Below are 22,890 nucleotides of genomic sequence, written 5' to 3' on the forward strand. Positions count from 1 at the left end.
CCATTTAGAAGAGTAGGGAATGTGACAGATTTTTCAATGACACAAACTTATATTCCAGTTCAAAAAATTGGAAATTATGCAGCATTAATTACTTTCGCTGTAATATTTAGTATCAGGCAGAGGTCTCATAAATATGAACCTTTCTGTCTGCAGAAACATATTGATTGTAGCTCTGTTAGTTTTTTTGTTATGACTAAAAATAAAATTTGTGTTGCAGAGGATTAAATCACATAGAACTGTGTCAGTTTGCCCTGTTGCATTGCATGCCAAGTCATCTGTTCCAAATTATTTATAAATTAATATGCTAACTAGCAACTAAATACACCTTTTTAAGCATTTTGGACCTTTTTTAAGCAGGGGCCAATAAGTACATATGAACTTCAAACATGAAAGGAAAATAATTTAAAATTTAGCATTACTGTCATTAGATAGAATAAGCTGGGCTCGCTTAGAGGCTCTTTGACACACAAAATGTGCTTCAGATGATCTTAAGGGAATTTTTATGCACCAAGCTGATCAATAGATCAGCAATCTCCCACAAGATGTATCTACACCATCAACAGTTAAAGGTTTTGGAAATCATGACGATGACTAATCAATGGGCAGAACAGTGACAAGCTTTCAAGAACTTTCTCCAAATATTTTCTGTTCAAAACTGACCAGGAGGTGCTGAGCACACACAGCAGTTAGATTACTTCAACACAAAATCTGCACTCACCTGACCAGAAATCCTATTCTTCCAGCCATCACACTTCACTAATTCTCACTAAATCCAACTTCAACATATCCATTTCCCTAGTCACATTTTCTAACCTACCTACTCAGTTAATGGCTCTAATATTTCACACTCCAACCAGCAGAACACCAGTTTTGTTTTTGCTGGTGACATTCTCGTTTGTAGTCCCTCCCCCTTCCCCACAGATCTAAATGGGGGACTATTTTGTCTCCAGATTATTTTACACAAGCGGATGTCACTATCATTAAGCCATACACAGCAGAGCTGCATGCCCTTGAGAAAAATAAGAGTTGTAGTTCCCCCTTGCTTTCAGCCAGGAGTTGATAAAAGCTTATCTAAACTTAATGGTCACCATAACTGTAGATGAGTGGTACTTACACACACACACACACACACACACACACACACAAGAAAAATAATGATATGTACTCCATAATTAATATAATGTAACAGTTCCTTCACAGAAGTTTCTGATGAGTTCAGATTTTACAAACATTTCACATTCATTGCAAACTAACACCTTATCAAGCGATAGGCATCAGATTATACAAAATAATATTTTAAAAAAGACACCACTGGCCACTCCCTGGAATGAGATCAGTTGCCCACAAGACCTGAAAAATATTTCAATAAAATTGATCAAAATATTATTTTTAATTTAAAATTGAAGTATCTGCTACATCAGTTAAAACATAAACTTACCCAAATAGTCATCCATCAATGTCCCAATTGCAAACTGAAATAAAAAATAAAATATTCATTATCCCTACACTGAAAAAACATGGAGAAAGTAACTACTACAATGGTTACTTACAATTCCTGAGGCATCAACACGTGTGCCAACAATCTTCAATCGAATTTCATCATCCTGATTTATAACAATATCCTACAAACACAGAAATCGTAAATATATTTTAAAACTCAGATTAATTCACAACACATATCTGATGTATTCTGAAGTAATGTAATGTGCAATTTGTATTTACCAATCATGTCAAACTTCAACAAATTATAACTTAGTTACACTTACTTCTTCCTTTGATTTGTAGCAAGCTGGATTTGAATTGGGGCAGAACTGTATATCTGCAGGAATTGACTGCAACAAAAAAAAAAAAAAAAAAAAAGGTTAAAGATATTTAGGCTCTTCCTAGAGACAAAAGTATAATTTGATGACAGAGAGATAGGTTGGTGACAGCACTGTCATATTAGAGCCTTAAATCATTACACGATGATACAGAATATAATTTTGGCTGTGAAGGGCAAAGATCTGCATTCAAGTCCTCATACAACATACAGCTTTAATCTGTCAGGAAACTTGATTTCCATGTTTACTTGTTATAGAGACAGTATGCAAGTTTGTTATTGTAGCTGCATACCAAAACAAAGTTAAGTTGTGTACTGGGAAACTCTTCTTTGTTCAAAAACTATACTGATGAGTGATACATTTATTCCAACATAATCATAGGTCATCAGTGAGACATCACAGAGGGGAGCCAATGAAGCCATTGTTAACATGTCTAACTGCTTAGGGATTTCTGAACAATAGGTTCATCAGTGTGAAACCACACACTCTTCACTGTACATTTTTGTTAATGAATAACATGCCAGTAAGTGCTGATCTTAATGGGAACGACTGATTTACATGACCCACAGATGAAAACATACAAAGCAGGCTCACCTACAAACATTTCCATTTCAGAATTAACTATCCCATACAGAACACGATTTGCATTTGGTAGGACACATATGATGATATTTCTATTTCAGGTTGTCACAAATATGGACAAGCAAATATACTTAAAACTGTTTTATTTTCCATTACTCTATCACATAAATTGTGAAGATGTGTCCTACCATGCAATTAGTGTCTCCCCCTCATTTAATAGGCTGCCAAGTGCGGAGAGACGAGGGGGGGGGGGGGGGGGGGGGGAACCAACAACAACAACAACAACAACAATTGTAACATGTTCATGAACCACATGTTGAGAGATGAAGTTAAATGTAATGCCTGACTCATAAAGAAAAATAAACAAATATATTGATAAAAGCAGAAATACCATTTACTTGTAGCAAGAACAGATGTGGAATAATTATTGAACCCTGTAGTGCATTAACACTGGTCAGAAAAGACAATTCTTTACAGGTGCTATTAGACTGATTTGTAATGCAGCTCAACTTCTACAGTCACACCACAAACACGGAATTTTTCATTACACAAGCTAAAACTACAAAGCAACCTATGAAAAATGTAAAAATAAATAGTTACTTTTGTCCAGTATTATTGCCTACAGATCATTCCATGTTGACTCACCTAGGCGTCCCTGCTCGACCATCAAGAGTTTCAATGAAATCTTATGTGAACATCCACACATGTTCCCATTGAACATTGGTAAAGTTTTTAACATTCATCAAAGCAATACTGGTCAAGATATAGTCACTTGTTTGACTACACGTGCGACTTTGTACAGAGCAAATGTGAATTTCTGGTGACTTCGAGCTGTTATATCGCAAAGAATATTTTGTTGAAAGAAATAAAATTTGTCCACCTTGTAGTCCTTCATGCTTTCTCTTAAGAATAATAATCAAACAAATTTTACCAGCCATATCCAGCAAGAAAATTTTTAGGTAAAACCACTCAAAAAATTTTCATAATTTGACCTCTTATGCCTCTGGGATTGTAGGAATGACGAACATAAAACTTGGCATGTAGTAACTTAACAACACAAGATTCTCAAATATAAGCTTTCATTTATGTGCCACTTTCAAGACTGAGTAAATTATGTGAAAAGTCGAAAAAACAGCATTTTCAACCTGATTTTGCAAAAAAAAAAAAAAAAAAAAAAAAAACTATATTCTTGAAAACTGTTCCAACTGGACTCATTAGAAAATCCCTCAATTTAACATAAAGAAAAAAAACTGTAAACTTTGAATTCTTGCATCTTGTAGAGTAAATGCTTCCTGAATGTGAAACTTAATGTGCAATAGCTCTGTAGCACAAGGACATGTAATATAAAATTTCATTTGCCTGCTATTTTCCAATAACATACAAATTTGTGGAAAAGACGATTCTTGTGAAAATGTGAAAATACGGTATATTCAACACTTCTTTTACAAATACCACTTTCTGTTAAAGCTTCAAACCAGTCTCATATTAAACAACACTTTAAGCCCCCTTCCAAACAATAGGTTTAATTTACAACATGAACTAACAGTGTTGCATTAACAGGGACAAAGTAGCCAGAAAAATCAGGCTATGAATAAAGTTTTCACTTTGATTTCTTATATCTCACTGATTAAAGGCATCATAAACATGAAACTTTGGACACAACGACTTAGCAACAAATGGAATTACAATATGCAGTGAGATAACAAAAGTTATGGTATACCGCCTAATATTATGTTGGACCTCACTTTGCCCAGAATAGTGCAGCAGCTCGACATGGCACAGACTCAACAAGTCACTGGATATCCCCTGCAAAAATACTGAGCTATGGTGCCTCTACAGCTATCCACAATTGCTAAAGTGTTGCCACTGAACACTTTTGTGCATCAACTGACATCTCGATTGTGTTCCATAAATGTTTGTTGGGACTCACATAGTACGATCCAGATGGCCAAATCATTTGCTCAAATTGTCCACAATGATCTTCAGACGAATCGTGAATAATAGTGGCACAGTGACATGGCACATTGTCATCCACAAAATTCTATGGTTGTTTGGGAATGAAGTCCATAATGGCTGAAAATGGTCTCCAAGTAGCCAAACATAACCATTTCCAGACAATGATCAATTCAGTTGGACCAGAGGGCCAGTCCATTTCATATTAACACAGCCCAAACCATTACGCAGCCACTGCCAGCTTATACGGTACCTTGTTGACAACTTGGGTCCATAGTTTTGTGGGGTCTGTGCCACACTTGAATCCTATCATCAGCTCTTACCAGCTGAAATCAGGACTCATCTGATCAGGCCAACTGATATGGTTATGAGCCCAGGTGAAGCACAGCAGGTGATGTTGCGTCAGGCATCTGCTGCCATAGTCCATTAACATCAAATTTTGCCACACCATCTTAATGGATACATTCGTCGTATGTACCACATTGACTTCTGCAGTTATTTCAAGCAGTGTTGCTCGTGTGTTAGAACTGATAACTCTACGCAAATACCGCTGCTCCTGGTCGATAAGTGAAGGCCGTTGGCCACTGCATTGTCGGTGGTGAGAGGTAATTCCTGAAATCAAAATATTGAATTCCTTCACAATTTCTGAAATGGACAGTCCCACGTGTTTAGCTCCAACTACCATTCCTCATTCAAAGTCTGTTACTTCATATTGTGCTGTAATAATCTCATCAGAAACCTTTTCACATGAATCACCAGACTACAAACGATAGCTCCACCAATTCACTGTCCTTCTATATCTCCTGTACTCTATACTACCGCCACTTGTATATGTGTGTATCACTAGCCAATGACCTTTGTCACCTCAGCGTAAAATATCATTTGCGTACTGCTTTCCAAATTTCTTCAAAATTAGTTCAAACTTTAGTTTCGTAATAATTACAAAAACAGATCACATTCAGATTGCTTTTATAAAATCTGTTTTCCATAACTGATTTTAAACGAATCACAGATGGAAAGAGAAGCATGTTTTCAAGCATTCAGAAAATCACGTTCAATTTTCCAATATGCACTAATAATACATAAAAATGATGGACAAATTTGTGTTAATGTACCATCACAAAGGAACACACTGCAGAAAACTGTTATCCATGTCCTGTTGCATTTGGTTTTTATTTTTAAGCTGACAAGTAATGCCTCACTATATCGCACTGGTCCATGATGAAATTGTCACCACCAGTTCAAGAAGATGAGCCATCAACCGCCTCGTCATAGGGCTCACGCTCGACAGCTGAGCAGTACAAGCTACAGGTGGGTTTCGTCATCCAGGATACTAAGCCAGTAATTTGGATTCTTAATTTAGGTTCCAAAGCCTTCTGATGGTATCTGTTTCCTTATAAAGCCATTTGCTAACTATCTTATCTCTGATCCCAAATCTGTAGAAGTATTTCACATAGGCTGCAAGCAAAAAGTAATATCAATTTTTATTTTAAAATTCTCAACATTGCAGTTTACATTTTTCAAAATTTTTGAGCCACTTTCTGCAGTTAATTTTCTGAAAGTGGACGCTGTCAGCCAGGTGATGATTCTGAAAGAACAGAGAGCATGGAAATGATGTGTTGTTCTGGTACCCAACAAGCATCTTGCCTCTCAGGCGAATAAAATAAATGAATGGGGTGGAATGCATAAATTTTATCAGTGCATCATTTTGTTCCAATTATATGTCAATAATGTTGCTGATGCACCATCCATTATCATACATACAAGCATTGTAATGGTCAGCTAACATCTCTGTCGGTTTCAGATTTAGCAAGGTTGAACCACTGTGTCAACAGAAACTTAGCTGATATGAACCGAGGGCTACAAATTGATGATGTTCTCTCTTAATGGCAACATTGTTGCTTTCTTGACATCTTTCTTCAAAACATTTCTTGCTTTAACTTACCAAACAAGAAAGCGCTGGTATGTTGACAGACACAATAAAAAACACACACACACAAATATTCAAACTTTCACAACCCCTGGTTGCTTCATCAGGAAAGAGGGAAGGAGAGGGAAAGACGAAATGATGTGGGTTTTAAGGGAGAGGGTAAGGAGTCATTACAATCCCGGGAGCGGATTCTAAGAGTTGTCAGCCACCACACCAACGCAGTAGGCGTCCTTAGGACTTTGGTATGCAACATATGCCATTTCTGGCGCAGACAGCTTAAGCCAAGAACTTGCGCATTTGATGGCTGTTTTCAAGGAAAATGGATACTTTGAGAAGCAGATTCGTCAGACTATCGAGTTTGGACCGTCATTGGAGGCGCATGATGAGGAACATAGATCGGTGGCCCTTATTCTTTATGCTGGGGGCATATCGTTTAAGACTGGAGGAATTTTAACATTAAGAGTGTGTTCTCTCCACCTTCCAAGATTAGGGCACTACTTGGCTCTGTGAAAGACGATGTGGAGCTCAGGAAACTCTGTGTTTACAAAATTCCATGTCAGTGAGGAAAGGCTTATATCGGCCGTTCGATTCACACAGTTCATGACAGGTGTGAGGAAAAGGCTACAACAGCCGGAAAAATTGGGAGTCGCAGAATACTGCTTAAATGAGGAACATGGTATGAAATTGACAAAAATGTTATAGTTGCTAACACTTTCGGGATTTGGAACAGTGTCTATAAAGAGGCAATTGAAATTAGGTGGCAGGTAATTTAATTAATAGAGACAATGGGTTTCCTCTTAGTAGGCCACGGAATCTTGTACTATCCCGCATCAAAAACGAACTTTCTTCGGTACAGCCAGTCAGACTGTTCAAAAATCATCCCCAAGTACGATATATCATTCCCACCAGTGTTCTACTAAGGGCGGCATCACCTGCCCAGTCTTGGAAGGCAGCAACCGTGATGGGCGGCGCATGCGCCGTGAACAGTACGGACGCCTATAAAGGACGTGAATTTGCAGCCTGGCATCAGTTCTCAATGGGACTTGTGAGCAGAAGTAGCAGTCTCCTGAAGATGGCAAACAGTTGGATCACTGACATATCGAACTGAGATGATTTTAGGATTCGACAGCAAACCTCAAGAACTTACAGCATTTTAAGTCAGTCACAAAACATTTGAAATCAGTAGCATGAAAGGCGAACTGATTTGCTGAAAGTCTGAGAAACTATGATGCATCTGTTAAGACAGCCACACACAAGACTCTGGAGCGACCAAGTCTACAGCACAGCTGTATGTTTAAGATTTATTTTTGTCCAACTGAAGTAAGTCAGAGACATGCCACCAGGACAATAACAGACTACATGAAAATGTAACAGACACAAAGGAAACAAATGGAAATTGTTGAAGAAAAGGCGAAACTGTATTCATGAATCATTACATAGCTCTTTATTCGCACAAAGTAATGGCCGCTATCGACAGGGGATCTCAAGTTGATTCCGTATTTCTAGATTGCCGGAAAGCTTTTGACACCATTCCTCATAAGCGACTTCTAATCAAGCTACGGAGCTATGGGGTATCGTCTCAGTTGTGCGACTGGATTCGCGATTTCCTATCAGGAAGGTCGCAGTTCGTAGTAATAGACGGCAAATCATCGAGTAAAACTGAAGTGATATCAGGTGTTCCCCAGGGAAGCGTCCTGGGACCTCTACTGCTCCTGATCTATATAAATGACCTGGGTGACCATCTGAGCAGTTCTCTTAGACTGTTCGCAGATGATGCTGTAATTTACCGTCTAGTAAGGTCATCCGAAGACCAGTATCAGTTGCAAGCGATTTAGAAAAGATTGCTGTATGGTGTGTCAGGTGGCAGATGACGCTAAATAACGAAAAGTGTGAGATGATCCACATGAGTTCCAAAAGAAATCCGTTGGAATTCGATTACTCGATAAATAGTACAATTCTCAAGGCTGTCAATTCAACTAAGTACCTGGGTGTTAAAATTACGAACAACTTCAGTTGGAAGGACCACTAGATAATATTGTTGGGAAGGCGAGCCAAAGGTTGCGTTTCATTGGCAGGACACTTAGAAGATGCAACAAGTCCACTAAAGAGACAGCTTACACTACACTCGTTCGTCCTCTGTTAGAATATTGCTGCGCAGTGTGGGATCCTTACCAGGTGGGATTGACGGAGGACATCGAAAGGGTGCAAAAAAGGGCAGCTCGTTTTGTATTATCAAGTTATAGGGGAGAGAGTGTGGCAGATATGATACACGAGTTGGGATGGAAGTCATTAAAGCATAGACGTTTTTCGTCGCGGCGAGACCTTTTTACGAAATTTCAGTCACCAACTTTCTCTTCCGAATGCGAAAATATTTTGTTGAGCCCAACCTACATAGGTAGGAATGATCATCAAAATAAAATAAGAGAAATCAGAGCTCGAACAGAAAGGTTTAGGTGTTCGTTTTTCCCGCTCGCTGTTCGGGAGTGGAATAGTAGAGAGATAGTATGATTGTGGTTCGATGAACCCTCTGCCAAGCACTTAAATGTGAATTGCAGAGTAGTCATGTAGATGTAGATGTAGATGTAGGCCCAATCCTCACCAAGTGGCCGAAAGGGTCCCCAATGATGAATTTGAATTTTGATGAAATTTTGTGTGAACATTTCTACATATTTCCGATAAACATTGGTACAGTTTTACTTTTGGCAATTTAATACTTGCATATATATAGCTGCTATCTGTTTGATCCCACAGCACAGCTTCCAACAGCCCAACCCTGAGTTTCCCGTAACTTTGAGTTACACCACTTCTGACGATATTTCCTTGAAAGAAACAAAAACAGGCCATCTTCCACAACTTTTTGCACTCACTTAAGTTTAATAATAAGTTTACCTTTTTCATATTTGGAAGTAAGTGTGTAATAAGCCTGGAACTTTGCATGTCATTTACTAACACAAGGTCTTAGTATTGCGATGTGAGCATATAAGGCCCTAAAAAGTGGCAACAAATTGGAGGCAATGTGAAAATGTGCCTATGTTCTACTGATACCCCAATTAAATCTGATATTGCTTACTATGTTTTAAAATTGTTTAGCTGTGTATGGGGAAGGTAATATCAAAAGTACTGATAAACATAAAGTGGGCCCAAGTCAGTAGAACTCGAAAAATTATATGAAAAAAGGACATCTGCCATTGCAATTCATCATGAAATATTTCAGCCATATTTCCTGTTGTAATAGGTACATACTCAAACTAGTACTAAAGTTTAAAATTTAGCTGTGCATTAGCAAGGTGGATATCTTGTAATAAAATTGTTGCAGAACAGCTGCAACACATAAACTGCCTTCAAGCTTTACATCACTGTCACATTATATAAATCTTGGTAATAACAGTCTGCATGACTTTTTTTTTTTTTAAGGATTCATTTTTAGTTTGTCTGAAAGTATTTTTATGGAGTGTAGCCATGTATGGAAGCGAAACATGGAAGATAACTAGTTTAGACAAGAGGAGAATAGAAGCTTTCGATATGTGGTGCTACAGAAGAATGCTCAAGATTAGATGGGTAGATCATATAAATAATGAGTAGGTTGTTGTTTGTTGTTGTCTTCAGTCCTGAGACTGGTTTGATGCAGCTCTCCATGCTACTCTATCCTGTGCAAGCTGCTTCATCTCCCAGTACCTACTGCAACCTACATCCTTCTGAATCTGCTTAGTGTACTCATCTCTCGGTCTCCCTCTACGATTTTTACCCTCCGCGCTGCCCTCCAATGCTAAATTTGTGATCCCTTGATGCCTCAAAACATGTCCTACCAACCGATCCCTTCTTCTAGTCAAGTTGTGCCACAAACTTCTCTTCTCCCCAATCCTATTCAATACCTCCTCATTAGTTACGTGATCTATCCACCTTATCTTCAGTATTCTTCTGTAGCGCCACATTTCGAAAGCTTCTATTCTCTTCTTGTCCAAACTAGTTATCGTCCATGTTTCACTTCCATACATGGCTACACTCCAAACAAATACTTTCAGAAAGGACTTCCTGATACATAAATCTATATTCGATGTTAACAAATTTCTCTTCTTCAGAAACGCTTTCCTTGCCATTGCCAGTCTACATTTTATATCCTCTCTACTTCGACCATCATCAGTTATTTTACTTCCTAAATAGCAAAACTCCTTTACTACTTTAAGTGTCTCATTTCCTAATCTAATTCCCTCAGCATCACCCGATTTAATCTGACTATATTCCATTATCCTCGTTTTGCTTTTGTTAATGTTCATCTTATATCCTCCTTTCAAGACACTGTCCATTCCGTTCAACTGCTCTTCCAAGTCCTTTGCCGTCTCTGACAGAATTACAATGTCATCGGCGAACCTCAAAGTTTTTACTTCGTCTCCATGAATTTTAATACCTACTCCAAATTTTTCTTTTGTTTCCTTTACTGCTTGCTCAATGTACAGATTGAATAACATCGGGGAGAGGCTACAACCCTGTCTCACTCCTTTCCCAACCACTGCTTCCCTTTCATGCCCCTCGACTCTTATTACTGCCATCTGGTTTCTGTACAAATTATAAATAGCCTTTCGCTCCCTGTATTTTACCCCTGCCACCTTTAGAATCTGAAAAAGAGTATTCCAGTCAACATTGTCAAAAGCTTTCTCTAAGTCTACAAATGCTAGAAACGTAGGTTTGCCTTTTCTTAATCTTTCTTCTAAGATAAGTCGTAAGGTCAGTATTGCCTCACGTGTTCCAACATTTCGACGGAATCCAAACTGATCCTCCCCGAGGTCTGCATCTACCAGTTTTTCCATTCGTCTGTAAAGAATTCGCATTAGTGTTTTGCAGCCGTGGCTTATTAAACTGATAGTTCAGTAATTTTCACATCTGTCAGCACCTGCTTTCTTTGGGATTGGAATTATTATATTCTTCTTGAAGTCTGAGGGTATTTCGCCTGTCTCATACATCTTGCTCACCAGCTGGTAGAGTTTTGTCATGACTGGCTCTCCCAAGGCTGTCAGTAGTTCTAATGGAATGTTGTCTACTCCGGGGGCCTTGTTTCGACTCAGGTCTTTCAGTGCTCTGTCAAACTCTTCACGCAGTATCGTATCTCCCATTTCGTCTTCATCTACATCCTCTTCTATTTCCATAATATTGTCCTCAAGTACATCGCCCTTGTATAAACCTTCTATATACTCCTTCCACCTTTCTGCCTTCCCTTCTTTGCTTAGAACTGGGCTGCCATCTGAGCTCTTGATATTCATACACATGGTTCTCTTCTCTCCAAAGGTCTCTTTAATTTTCCTGTAGGCCGTATCTATCTTACCCCTAGTGAGATAATCTTCTACATCCTTACATTTGTCCTCTAGCCATCCCTGTTTAGCCATTTTGCACTTCCTGTCGATCTCATTTTTGAGACGTTTGTATTCCTTTTTGCCTGCTTCATTTACTGCATTTTTATATTTTCTCCTTTCATCAATTAAATTCAATATTTCTTCTGTTACCCAAGGATTTCTAGCAGCCCTCGTCTTTGTACCTACTTTATCCTCTGCTGCCTTCACTACTACATCCCTCAGAGCTACCCATTCTTCTTCTACTGTATTTCTTTCCCCTATTCCTGTCAATTGTTCCCTTATGCTCTCTCTGAAACTCTGTACAACCTCTGGTTCTTTCAGTTTATCCAGGTCCCATCTCCTTAATTTCTCATCACATTTTTGCAGTTTCTTCAGTTTTAATCTACAGGTCATAACCAATAGATTGTGGTCAGAGTCCACATCTGCCCCTGGAAATGTCTTACAACTTAAAACCTGGTTCCTAAATCTCTGTCTTACCATTATATAATCTATCTGATACCTTTTAGTATCTCCAGGGTTCTTCCACGTATACAACCTTCTTTCATGATTCTTAAACCAAGTGTTAGCTATGATTAAGTTGTGCTCTGTGCAAAATTCTACTAGGCGGCTTCCTCTTTCATTTCTTAGCCCCAAACCATATTCACCTACTATGTTTCCTTCCCTCCCTTTTCCTACACTCGAATTCCAGTCACCCATTACTATTAAATTTTCGTCTCCCTTCACTATCTGAATAATTTCTTTTATGTCATCGTACATTTCTTCAATTTCTTCATCATCTGCAGAGCTAGTTGGCATATAAACTTGTACTACTGTAGTAGGTGTGGGCTTCGTATCTATCTTGGCCACAATAATGCGTTCACTATGCTGTTTGTAGTAGCTTACCCGCATTCCTATTTTCCTATTCATTATTAAAGGTACTGAATACAATTGGGGAGAAAAGCAATTTGTGGCACAACTTGACCAGAAGGGATCACCAATTTAGTATTGGAAGGAAGTGTGGAGGCATAAATTGTAGAGGGAGACCAAGAGTTAAATACTCTAAGCAGATTCAGAAGGATGCAGGTTACAGTAGTTATTCAGAGATGAAGAGGCTTGCACAGAATCAAAGTAGCATGGAGAGCTGCATCAAACCAGTCTCTGGACTGAAGACCACAACAATGCTAAGGCTGTGCTAGTTTAATTATAGTTTAATGTATAGGATATTTTGTGTTTAGATCCTTCACAGTTTATATGGAACGTAAGTGTACTAATGAAAAATTTTATAGATGTGTCACCATGGCCCATGATGGCTTGACAACCACTGGTTTCTTTTAAACTGAGAAAATCAGAATCCCCTTTGCCACAGGGGTCAGGCTCAACACTTGTGCAACAGCAGCCACAGCTGAATTTCCTTGGCACCGGATCCCAATTCAGGTGAACCATTTTTTAAAGAAACATCAAAAGCTAGAAGGGGTTTCCTTTTAGGATCCTGCACTTATGATAATTTCAAGCTTTTGTTTTTTGTTTTTGGAGGCTTTATTAATTTTCTATTGAATATCAAGTGAAAAACTAGGCCTCCACTGTCACTAATGTCACTGATGAAGTTGGAATAACTGAAATAATATGACGTTCCGAACCCACAACTTGTCACTATTTGATGACCAGTAAAATGTATGTTCTGTGCCAGGTGGGCGGATAAGATTTGTTAAAGCCGCCTTCTGCTTAGTGAAACCTATCCTCCACTATCTCTCATAAATGCATGCATCATATTGTACAGGATGGAGATCCGATGTTAATATATCTCTTTCACTACCATAAATGCTCTCACTGCAGAATTGAAACAGATCTATAGGCATAAGAATCTGCCTATTCTGGCAGTTGCAAGATTGCTCTCACTACTTGTCACTTCTCCAACCTCATTCCAAGGTGACTTTCTATGACTTTTAGTGGAAAAAATTCCATATACAGTACTAAGACCTTGTGTTGGCATGTTATTCCATGCAAAGTACAGGCGTATTACATGCACACTTTCATACACATGGAAAGCTAAACTTCACAGTTTCTTCATGTGGCTAATTTAATGGCTGCATTTGGTTCAAATATTGAGGATGACTACCCAAACATAAAATAAATAAATGAAAACAAAATTTCACTGAGAATTCCAGGTCCAGACAAATCTAGTTAACAGCTGTGCATTGGGTACATGCTGTCCTCCCACTGGCTGCCTCTAATTTGACAAGATATAGTCTCAACATCTGTTCTATACTCCAAATAGGTGAAGTACCTGGGCGCCCGTTATAAAGTTTAAATCAAAGTTTCGTAACCAAATATTTTCAGTGATAACATTGTACTCTGACTGACAGATTGCAGTGGCAGGGAGTGTTGCTGCTGTGCAGCCACAACACTAGATGAGGCCCTGTATGTACCTGCAAAATAGGCAGCACAGCGAACATGTATCACTTGAGAAAGAACTAAGATAGATTGGTTGGTTGGTTGATTGGGGTGGAAGGAGGGACCACAAAGCAAGGTCATCAGTGCCCTGTTTCAAAGGTGGTCCATTCGGACGGATTTACATCTCAGAAGAGTCATAACGATAAAAGGTTAAAAAACATAAAAGTGTAGTCATGTTGTCAATGGTGAAAACAAAAGGAGGGAAGTCAGCAAGTGGGCAATCCCAAGGCTATGCTAGAGGCAGGAAATATAGCACCTCTGATGCAGTACAGGCGAGACAAAGAAGAAAGCTCAAAATCACAGTGAAGAGATGCAAGCGGTAGGCACACCCGACAGCGGGAATCAGGTGGGCGATGTCCTTGGTCTGGGACAAAGATAGAATAGGAAGGATGAGTGGAAGAGGAATAGACAGCGATTGCATAAGAAACCAGAAGCAGGGACTGCCGAACAGAAAGGGAGGGGTGGAGGGGTGGTGGGGAGAGATTCCAACTTCAGCCAGGAAACTACCGACAGGGCTAGTAGGGAAGGCACTGATGGCCAAACAAATACCATGATGGTGGACCAGATCCAGGAGGCACAGTGTGGAAGGAGCAGCCAAACCATTAACTTAATAACCATAGTCCAAGCGAGACAGCACTAAATCCCGATAAAGGTGGAGAAGAGTGGAACGATCCACACCCCAAGAGGTATGGGCAAGGAAGAGATGGACACTGAGTTTAGGGAAACACCCTATCTTCAGAACTCCGATACGAAGCAGCAAAGCGAGCTTGTTGTCAAAAAGAAGACACAGGAAATGAAGCTGTGGGACCACAGGTAATCGTTGCGCATCGAGGTAGAGCTCTGGATCGGGGCAGACCGTAATACGGCAACAGAAGTGGACCACCAGCGATTTTAAAGGAGAGAATTGAAACCCGTGTGAGAGGGTCCATGCAGAGGCAAACCATATAGCACCCTGAAGCTGCCACTCTGCAGAGGCCATTGAAGAGGAACTAACCCAAATGCAGAAATCATCCACATACAGAGCAAGTGTGACCAAAGGACCAACGGAAACCACAAGTCCATCTACAGCAATGAGGAAAAGAAGTACACTCAATACGAAACCCTGTGGGATGCCATGCTCCTGGGTCCGTGGAGAACTAAAAACAGTACCAACCCGAACAACCGATGGAACAGGAACTGGCAGATAACAATCGGGAGTGGGCCCCAAAGACCCCACTCATGAAGCGTAAGAAAGATACGATGGTGCCAAACCGATCATAGGCCTTGTGAAGGTAGAAAAATACTGCAACCAAATGGCGGCACTGGGAAAAAGCCTGCCGAACTGCGGATTCCCAGGGAAGTAAATGATCAATCGGAGACTGTCCCTCTCTGAAGCTACACTGGTAAGGGGACAATACACACCGAGATTCGAGGACCCAATTGAGCCAACGAGCTACCATCTATTCAAGTAACTTGCAAACAGTTTTTGTCAGACTAATTGGCCAATAGCTTTCGACAAACAGAGGGTTCTTACCAGGCTTAGGGATGCGAACCACAATGCTATCCCTCCATTGAGAAAGGAAGTCACCCTGGAGACAAATGTGGTAAGCATCCGGAGAAGATGTTGTCGTGGGCACTGAGATGTTGAAGCAATTGGTTATGAATGGAGTCTGGGCCAGGGGCCGTATCATGAGAAGAAGAAAGTGTGGAAGAAACTTCCCATTCAGTAAAAGGTTTGTTGTAAGATTCTGACTGCCAAGGGGTAAAACATAAGGCGGAAGCTTCGGCCCACTGTTTCTGGTGAAGGAAAGCAGCCAGATAGGAGGTTGATGCTGAACAGGTTGCAAGATGTTCCATAAGAATCAATAGGTCCGTGTACAGGCCATCCAGGAGGGCAAGGCCTGGGAGGATAGACTACCAATGGCAAACTTGGAGAGAGCGAAGTGTAGCCCATACCCATGACATAGGGACAATAGAAGCAAGGTAATGGGTGCCTCTAAGGTGTTGCAAAGCTTGACGGCGATCATGGATGGCAATGGCCATACTCCACCATGGGACTTGTCAGCAGCGAAATGGTCCAGATGATCGTGGGATAGAAAGGCTAGCACACGAATAATCACATCAGACACATCACGTAGGACGTCATCTATACGACTCAACAAAGGGAGAAAAACACGACCTGTGCAGTATATAGTGACCAATCGGTGCGTTAGAAAGACCAATGAGGTAACCTGTCCAATGGGGAGTGGGAAGGGAACGAGAGAATCAATGGAAAGCTGTCACTATTGCAAAGGTCGTTATGTAGCAACCAGTGTAATGAAGGGAGGAGGGAGGGAGAAGAAAGAGAAAGATCAATGGCAGAAAAGGTACCATGACCGGCATTGAAATGGGTAGGGGAGCCATCATAAAGAAGGCACAAGTCGTGGTCTGCAAGAAACTGGTCTGTGAGAAGACCCTGACTAGATGGAAATGCACTGCCCCACAAGGGATGATGAGCATTAAAATTTCCGGCAAGGAGGAAGGGAGGAGGAAATTACTGAAGAAGGGCAGTTAAGGCAGCAGGTGTAAGAGTCCTGTCACGAGGAAGATACAGATTGCAAACTGTGACCCTAAAATTCAGGTGGATCCTAATAGCAACTGCTTCCAATGTAGTTTGAAGAGGAAGCCACATGCTAGCAACGTCCGTATGGACCAACGTACAAACACCACCAGAGGCCCGCAGGGGGCCGACCCGATTTTGACAGAAAGCATGAAACACAAGGTGACTCGTTGAGTGATCATCAGTAAAATGAGATTCCTGTAGAACCACACAAGCAGCAGAGTAAAACGAAATAAGGGATTTCAACTTCAGAAGGTGATGGTAATACCCATTCCAATTGCATTGGATAACCACACAATGATTCAAATGGGGGGTGAACAGGCAAAAGCAGTCATGCCACCAGGTCACCATTCATCACTGACAAGGAGGGGGTGACATCCATGAACAGCAGGTCAGAGTCAGGTTGCAAAGGTGGGACCGAGACCTTTGGCAACACCAGAGGCTCCTTGTCCCAAGACTTATCCTTCTTCTTCTTCTTTTCTGTTTGAGATTGAGGAGGGCTGTGCCGCAAAAATGAGCCAGCTGCAGCAAGATCTAAAACAGAAAGAGAGCGGATGACCTGGAGTGGGGGGGGGGGGGGCACAGTCCGTGGTTTTCGTAGTCGTCATGTGGCACCAGACCTTTGGCCTGGAAGGTGCCGGGAAAGGGGGGGGGGGGGGTGTCCTTCACTGGCAGACATCAAAGAACTGGGGTCAAAGAAGTGGAACATTTCCCGGACTGGGGAGGAGGAGCGGCGCCTGGAGGGGAGGGTGTGGGAACCGCAGGGAAGAGGGAGGGGGGGGGGGGGAGGAGAGGGGTTCGGGACTGGGTTACGGACGGGGTGAAGATGTAACTAAACTATAGCTAGACATCACTGACACAGGATGAAGACGTGCATACTTACGAGCCTCATTGTAAGTTAGACTATCAAGGGACTTATACTTCTGTATCTTCTTTTCCTTGTTATGAACTGGGCAATCTGGTGAATGTGGAGATCGATCGCTATGACAATTAACACACACAGGAGGGGGGACGAAGCAACTACCCTTATGGACTGGATGTCCACAGTCACCAGAGAGAGGGGTCTTTGAACAGTGGGAAGACGTGTGTCCAGAACGCAAGCACTTAAAATATCTCATACGTAGTGGGATGTACAGCCTCATGTCACATCGATAAACCATAATCTTGACCTTCTCAGGGAGAGTATCCCTTTAAAATGCCAGGATAAAGGCACCAGTATCAATTCGATTGTCCTTCGGGCCCTCCTGAATACGCTGAACAAAGTGAACACCATGCCGTCCTAGATTGTCCCTAAGTTCCTCATCAGTTTGAAGGATTAGGTCCCTGTGAAAAATTACACCTTGAACCATATTCAAAGACTGGTGGGGAGGAGGGGGGTAATGGACACAGGAATTGTGCCAAGATGGTCACAGGCACGAAGGGCCACAGACTGGACAGCTGAAGCAGTTTTGATCAACAGCGAACCTGACAGCATCTTGCTCAGGGTGTCCACTTTGCCAAACTCGTCTTCAATGTGTTCTACAAAAAATAAAGGTTTGGTATTGGTGAAAGTGTCCCCATCAATCCTGGTGCAAACCAGAAAGTGGGGTAAAGGTTTCACCCCTAGCCGACGAGTCTGACCCTCCTCCCAGGTGGTAGCCATGGTGGGGAAAGCTGAAGGGGCACAAAATAACCACTAAAAGAATCATTTCCACTCAAAGAGACGTCCATAGAAGAACGGCCAGAGTTCTGGATCCACAAGCGTTTCATTTGCATAGCATCCGCCCTAATGCCACACACTCCAATCAGGGGCTCTTCCCACGGGCGCCACCCAGCCACAGCAAGGGACATCTGGCACAGTGGCCATTGCCAGGAGTTCCGATGCTCCAGGATGACAAGCAACCACTCCTAGGCTTATATGAGGAGGTCACAGCTCAGGTATCAGAAATGTGATCCCTGTGTTTTCAGGGGACTCAACCAAAAGGGCACATAGCGACCCCACCACACGGGCTGGCTATGTACCCTAGCATCAGTCAACGACATGAAGGAAAAGATGCAAGGTACTAGGAGGGCACACACCGGAGACACTAGGTAAGGTGCTCTTCCCAAAATGGCTCACACTATGTCCTATTCCAAGAAACATACAACCCAAGAAATACAAAAACAACTAACCAACTTTATATCCGTAACAGCCAGATCAACAATCGCCAATCTCGTGCCACCCACACAAAAAAACAAAGGAACTTCGACCGAAACAAGTCATCAGATTCAATTATTCTCACTGGCTACTGTATACTATGACCCAATTGGTTACAGCCAATGGACACAAACTGTCAACAGCAGTAAGCTGGGGAAGAGTTGTTGACAGCATAAGAGCACTGTAATCTCTGCCACTTATACAGGTTTTTCTTATTGATATGTACAGCACGTTCGCACTGTGTTACAATTTTATTAGTGATTTTACCAAAAAGGCAGAACCTATGTTTCGGTAACAGACTGACCTCAGCATGGCACAAGGTTGGAAGGTGACAGCTGCACTGTGATTTCCATCTGTTCATTGTTGTTTGGGTATGTATCAATAAAGGCGAAACCAATGAATGTGAATATTAAATCTATATTCTGACAGACTGACATTCAAGTACACCACAATGTCTATGTTACAATGGAAGGTTACAATTTGGTTGTGATTGGCAAAGCCAACACATATGAAAGTGAAATATTTGTTGTGGTGATAGACATCTGTAGTACAGACAGAAGCTAAAACAGCTTGCAACTTAATAGTTTCATCTTTTGTTTTCTTGCATCTGGCGTCCTGCAGTTTACATATCAAAGCAAGAAACACCAAGCTGTGACAAAAGAATAAAGTGAAAATTGGGCAATATTATTCTTTACTTGTTTGTATTTGTCCCTGCAAACAGAAGTGCTTTTGTCCAAAAATCCACTCTGATTGCACCTAGCACCTACTCAGTTAAAGTGGTACTTCTATACACATCACCCGTTTCACCATCATAATCTCCAATGACAGCTTGTGGTAGACGTTAACAACATACATTTCAAAGTTAGAGCACAGGGCACACCATTAAGTTTTACTACACTCTGAATATTGTTAGTATTGAAAGAGTGTTGTCATCTACAAGAATAGCCATCAGGTTTTAAGAGATTTACTAGGTACATATCCAATTAATTAAGCAAAAAGTTATTTTGAAAACCCCTCTACACTCTTCATCTAGGAAAACATAAACACAGTAGATTATCTAAAATTTCTGTACAGAAAGTTAAACTTACATGATGTGAAATGAAGCACGACAACGGACCAATCTCGGCAAACATCCCAACCTGAAAAAGTAATGGTTTAGAAACCTCAGTGATGTTCAATAAAATGAAAGGCACTCACACTCTATACTAATCACCTGTAGCTAAAATTAGTCCAGGAAAGAGAAAGTAAACATACAAGACAATATTACTCACAACGTAAGGAATCTGGATAGGTTACAGCCACCTACTTATTAGCAATAAGTACATACTGACAGGGGCTTATGCTGAAACCATTTTTTTCTTCTCGCATTCTGATCGTAGCTGACCAAATTACAACTCATATATTAATTCCTTTGAACTGCTATAGACTAAAAATTGCTGTATTAACAGAACTTTCATGAAGATTACGAAGTCTGGGAAATTGCCAGAACCCTTTCCCTACACTGTAAACCAAAAACCACAGAAACAGTTACATTTTCAATATCTGACAAAGGTGTTAACATAAATGTTGTGTTTCATTACATATTGTTTATAATGATAAATACATTGAACTATATGTGCTCTGTAGCTTTGCATTCATTGCAGTGGGTGATGGATACAGAGGAATTAGGAGAATCCATTAAACCAACATCTAGAATGCCCTGCACAAAGTACCAAGCTGCAGTGTGCACACAGTACTTTAACCCACAACACTGAAAGTTTCAGTTGTAGTTAATATGTAAAATATCTTCACCCACAGATTTCTGAAACCAAATTAGAGTTCATTTAAAATAAATTAATGTCTGAGTTTAGTGACTTGAGCAATAGTGACAGGATGTCAATTAGTCATCACCCCTACATGGGTGATGAATGCTTACAGACTGATTTCTCTTTAGACAAACATGTGACAATAAGGAGGATGTAGTATCAGCATGATTTACCTCCTCTGGTAAAGCTGCTACTCTTTCTCTCCAGTCACCCACAACAGAGTTAAGAGCATTTCAATCAACTAATAAATGTGTGTTCCTCATGACAGCAAATTTTACAGTAGACTCTTCTTTAAATGCAAACATTTTAGGTTAAGCTTTACCGAGACTGTTATTGATACCAAATGAAAAAAGTTTACTATCGCCAGTCATTTTGTATTTATAGTCACAATGCATTTCAAAGGTTTAAACCTCCACTATCCAGTAAACTTACATGTGTTAGTATGATGTGTGTGTGTTTGTTGAGTTACGGCTTTGTGGTAATCTGGGGCACTGCCTAGTGACAAAAAAACAGTTTCAGGACATGGCTTTGAGATTTTGAACTAAGAGCTGAATGTATATTTAAATGCGAAAATAAAACAACCAAAACAGAATACCTCCTGTGGTCAAAGGCTGCTTGCTTTCCCTCTCTCTTTTTCCGTGATATAGTGTTAACCTACACATACGCAAGAGTGAAACTCAGTATTTAATTCCAGGATTAAGTAGCTCACAGAACTTTAGAAATAAAACGTGCATAATCTGAATACAACCTTAACATCAAGTAAAAAAAATCCTTCCAAATAAAGTAATTCAGAGAAATAAAATTCAATAGGCCTAATCTAACAACAGCTAAAAAGAAAAAATCTGCAAATGAGTGAAAAACATCTTGCAAAGGATGTTTCAGTCATGATGGAAACATCAGTGACTGTCAAAATACTTTTTAAACACGATTTAGTTTCATGCACAACAGCAGATACTTTCGAAAGCAAATTTGTTTCATTTAGATTACAAGGTATTGTTCCAGAAATTAAACTATTTTTACGGGTGTTTAACTGTATATCGTGTTGTTTGCAAACGGTTATTATTTAAAGACGTTTATACCTTGTTTACTTGTGTGACGACAGCGTCAAGAACTTCTCCTTTAAAAGGCCTAAACACAATAGCCTTATATTTAACAGGATAAACAACGAAGCCCTGGCCCGGCTGTATGAGGCCAGCACCTATATGATCTATTGTTGTAACGGCTATTACAAAACCATACCTGGAAAAAGGAAATTAAATATAATACATGTTGTTGCTAATACAAAAGCATCACAGTAAAACAAAATGTTGCTTACTTTCCCGTGCAAGTTCCTTCAACCTCCGTATATAACTTCTGTTTCACGGTTTCAATAAGCTGTGGTCCAAAATACCGTGGATGAAGTAGAATCTCATGCTCCAAGGAGATCTGAAAGTTAATAAAACATACTGCTGCTACCGAATTACTGAAGGAATATATAACACCGCTCAACGGTAATGTGTACAACAATGTTGAACGCGAAATCAATGTCACTGAAATTTTGGGTCGTGAGAAACTGAATCTTATTATTAAATGTACCATCAACAACTCAAACCGAGTCGATAAATGAATACACTATCAAAAATTTATGGCTCTGAGCACTATGGGACTTAACATCTATGGTCATCAGTCCCCTAGAGCTTAGAACTACATAAACCTAACTAACCTAAGGACATCACACAACACCCAATCATCACGAGGCACAGAAAATCCCTGACCCCGCCTGGAATCGAAACCGGGAAAAATTTATGAATCCCGAGGAACCAGAAGAGCATTAACATCAATATCAACGTTGTTCTTGGCACTTACGTGGTAAAACATTATTAAAGAGTGTGTTAAACCGCTTGCTGGACAAAACAGTTTATTATACAGCGTCACAGCATCTCCGAAATACCAAGTCACACCAACGGCACACTACACCTCAACATCAAATACAAACAAAACGTGAAACGACAAACCTATTGTAAACAGTTCAAAGATATTCATGGGTAAAGTCATTACTACCAAGGATATGACTACCACATGGCCCCAATGATATGTTATCTCTCACAGAAAACCAAAATAACTAGCCTAGTGACACCAGGCGCAAAATTTCAGGCAGTGACTTCGATGAACGATGACATGAAAACAGTGACTACAAATAACGACTTTTTCGAGTTATTAGTGGGAACAAATTATGTTGCAACAAACGAAACGAAAGACACAGTGATCTCAACTGAAAAGAAAGCCACATGA

The 22,890-nt window shown here is 40.4% G+C and overlaps 1 protein-coding gene across 1 annotated transcript; it reads right to left on the reverse strand.

The window, feature by feature from the left end:
- Positions 1-1,160: 1,160 nt before the first annotated feature.
- LOC126335516 (DNA-directed RNA polymerase II subunit RPB7) lies at positions 1,161-22,655 on the reverse strand. The gene is made up of 8 exons (XM_049998874.1): positions 22,465-22,655; positions 21,935-22,044; positions 21,699-21,858; positions 19,903-19,953; positions 1,767-1,832; positions 1,551-1,622; positions 1,439-1,472; positions 1,161-1,350 (listed from the first exon to the last, which is right to left on the reverse strand). Exons 1-8 carry the CDS (start codon positions 22,474-22,476, stop codon positions 1,334-1,336), a joined length of 522 nt encoding a protein of 173 aa, XP_049854831.1. The 5' UTR covers positions 22,477-22,655; the 3' UTR covers positions 1,161-1,333.
- Between the last annotated feature and the right edge of the window lie 235 nt (positions 22,656-22,890).

Source organism: Schistocerca gregaria, chromosome 2 (assembly GCF_023897955.1).
Source record: "Schistocerca gregaria isolate iqSchGreg1 chromosome 2, iqSchGreg1.2, whole genome shotgun sequence".
NCBI classification, from domain to species: Eukaryota; Metazoa; Arthropoda; class Insecta; order Orthoptera; family Acrididae; genus Schistocerca; species Schistocerca gregaria.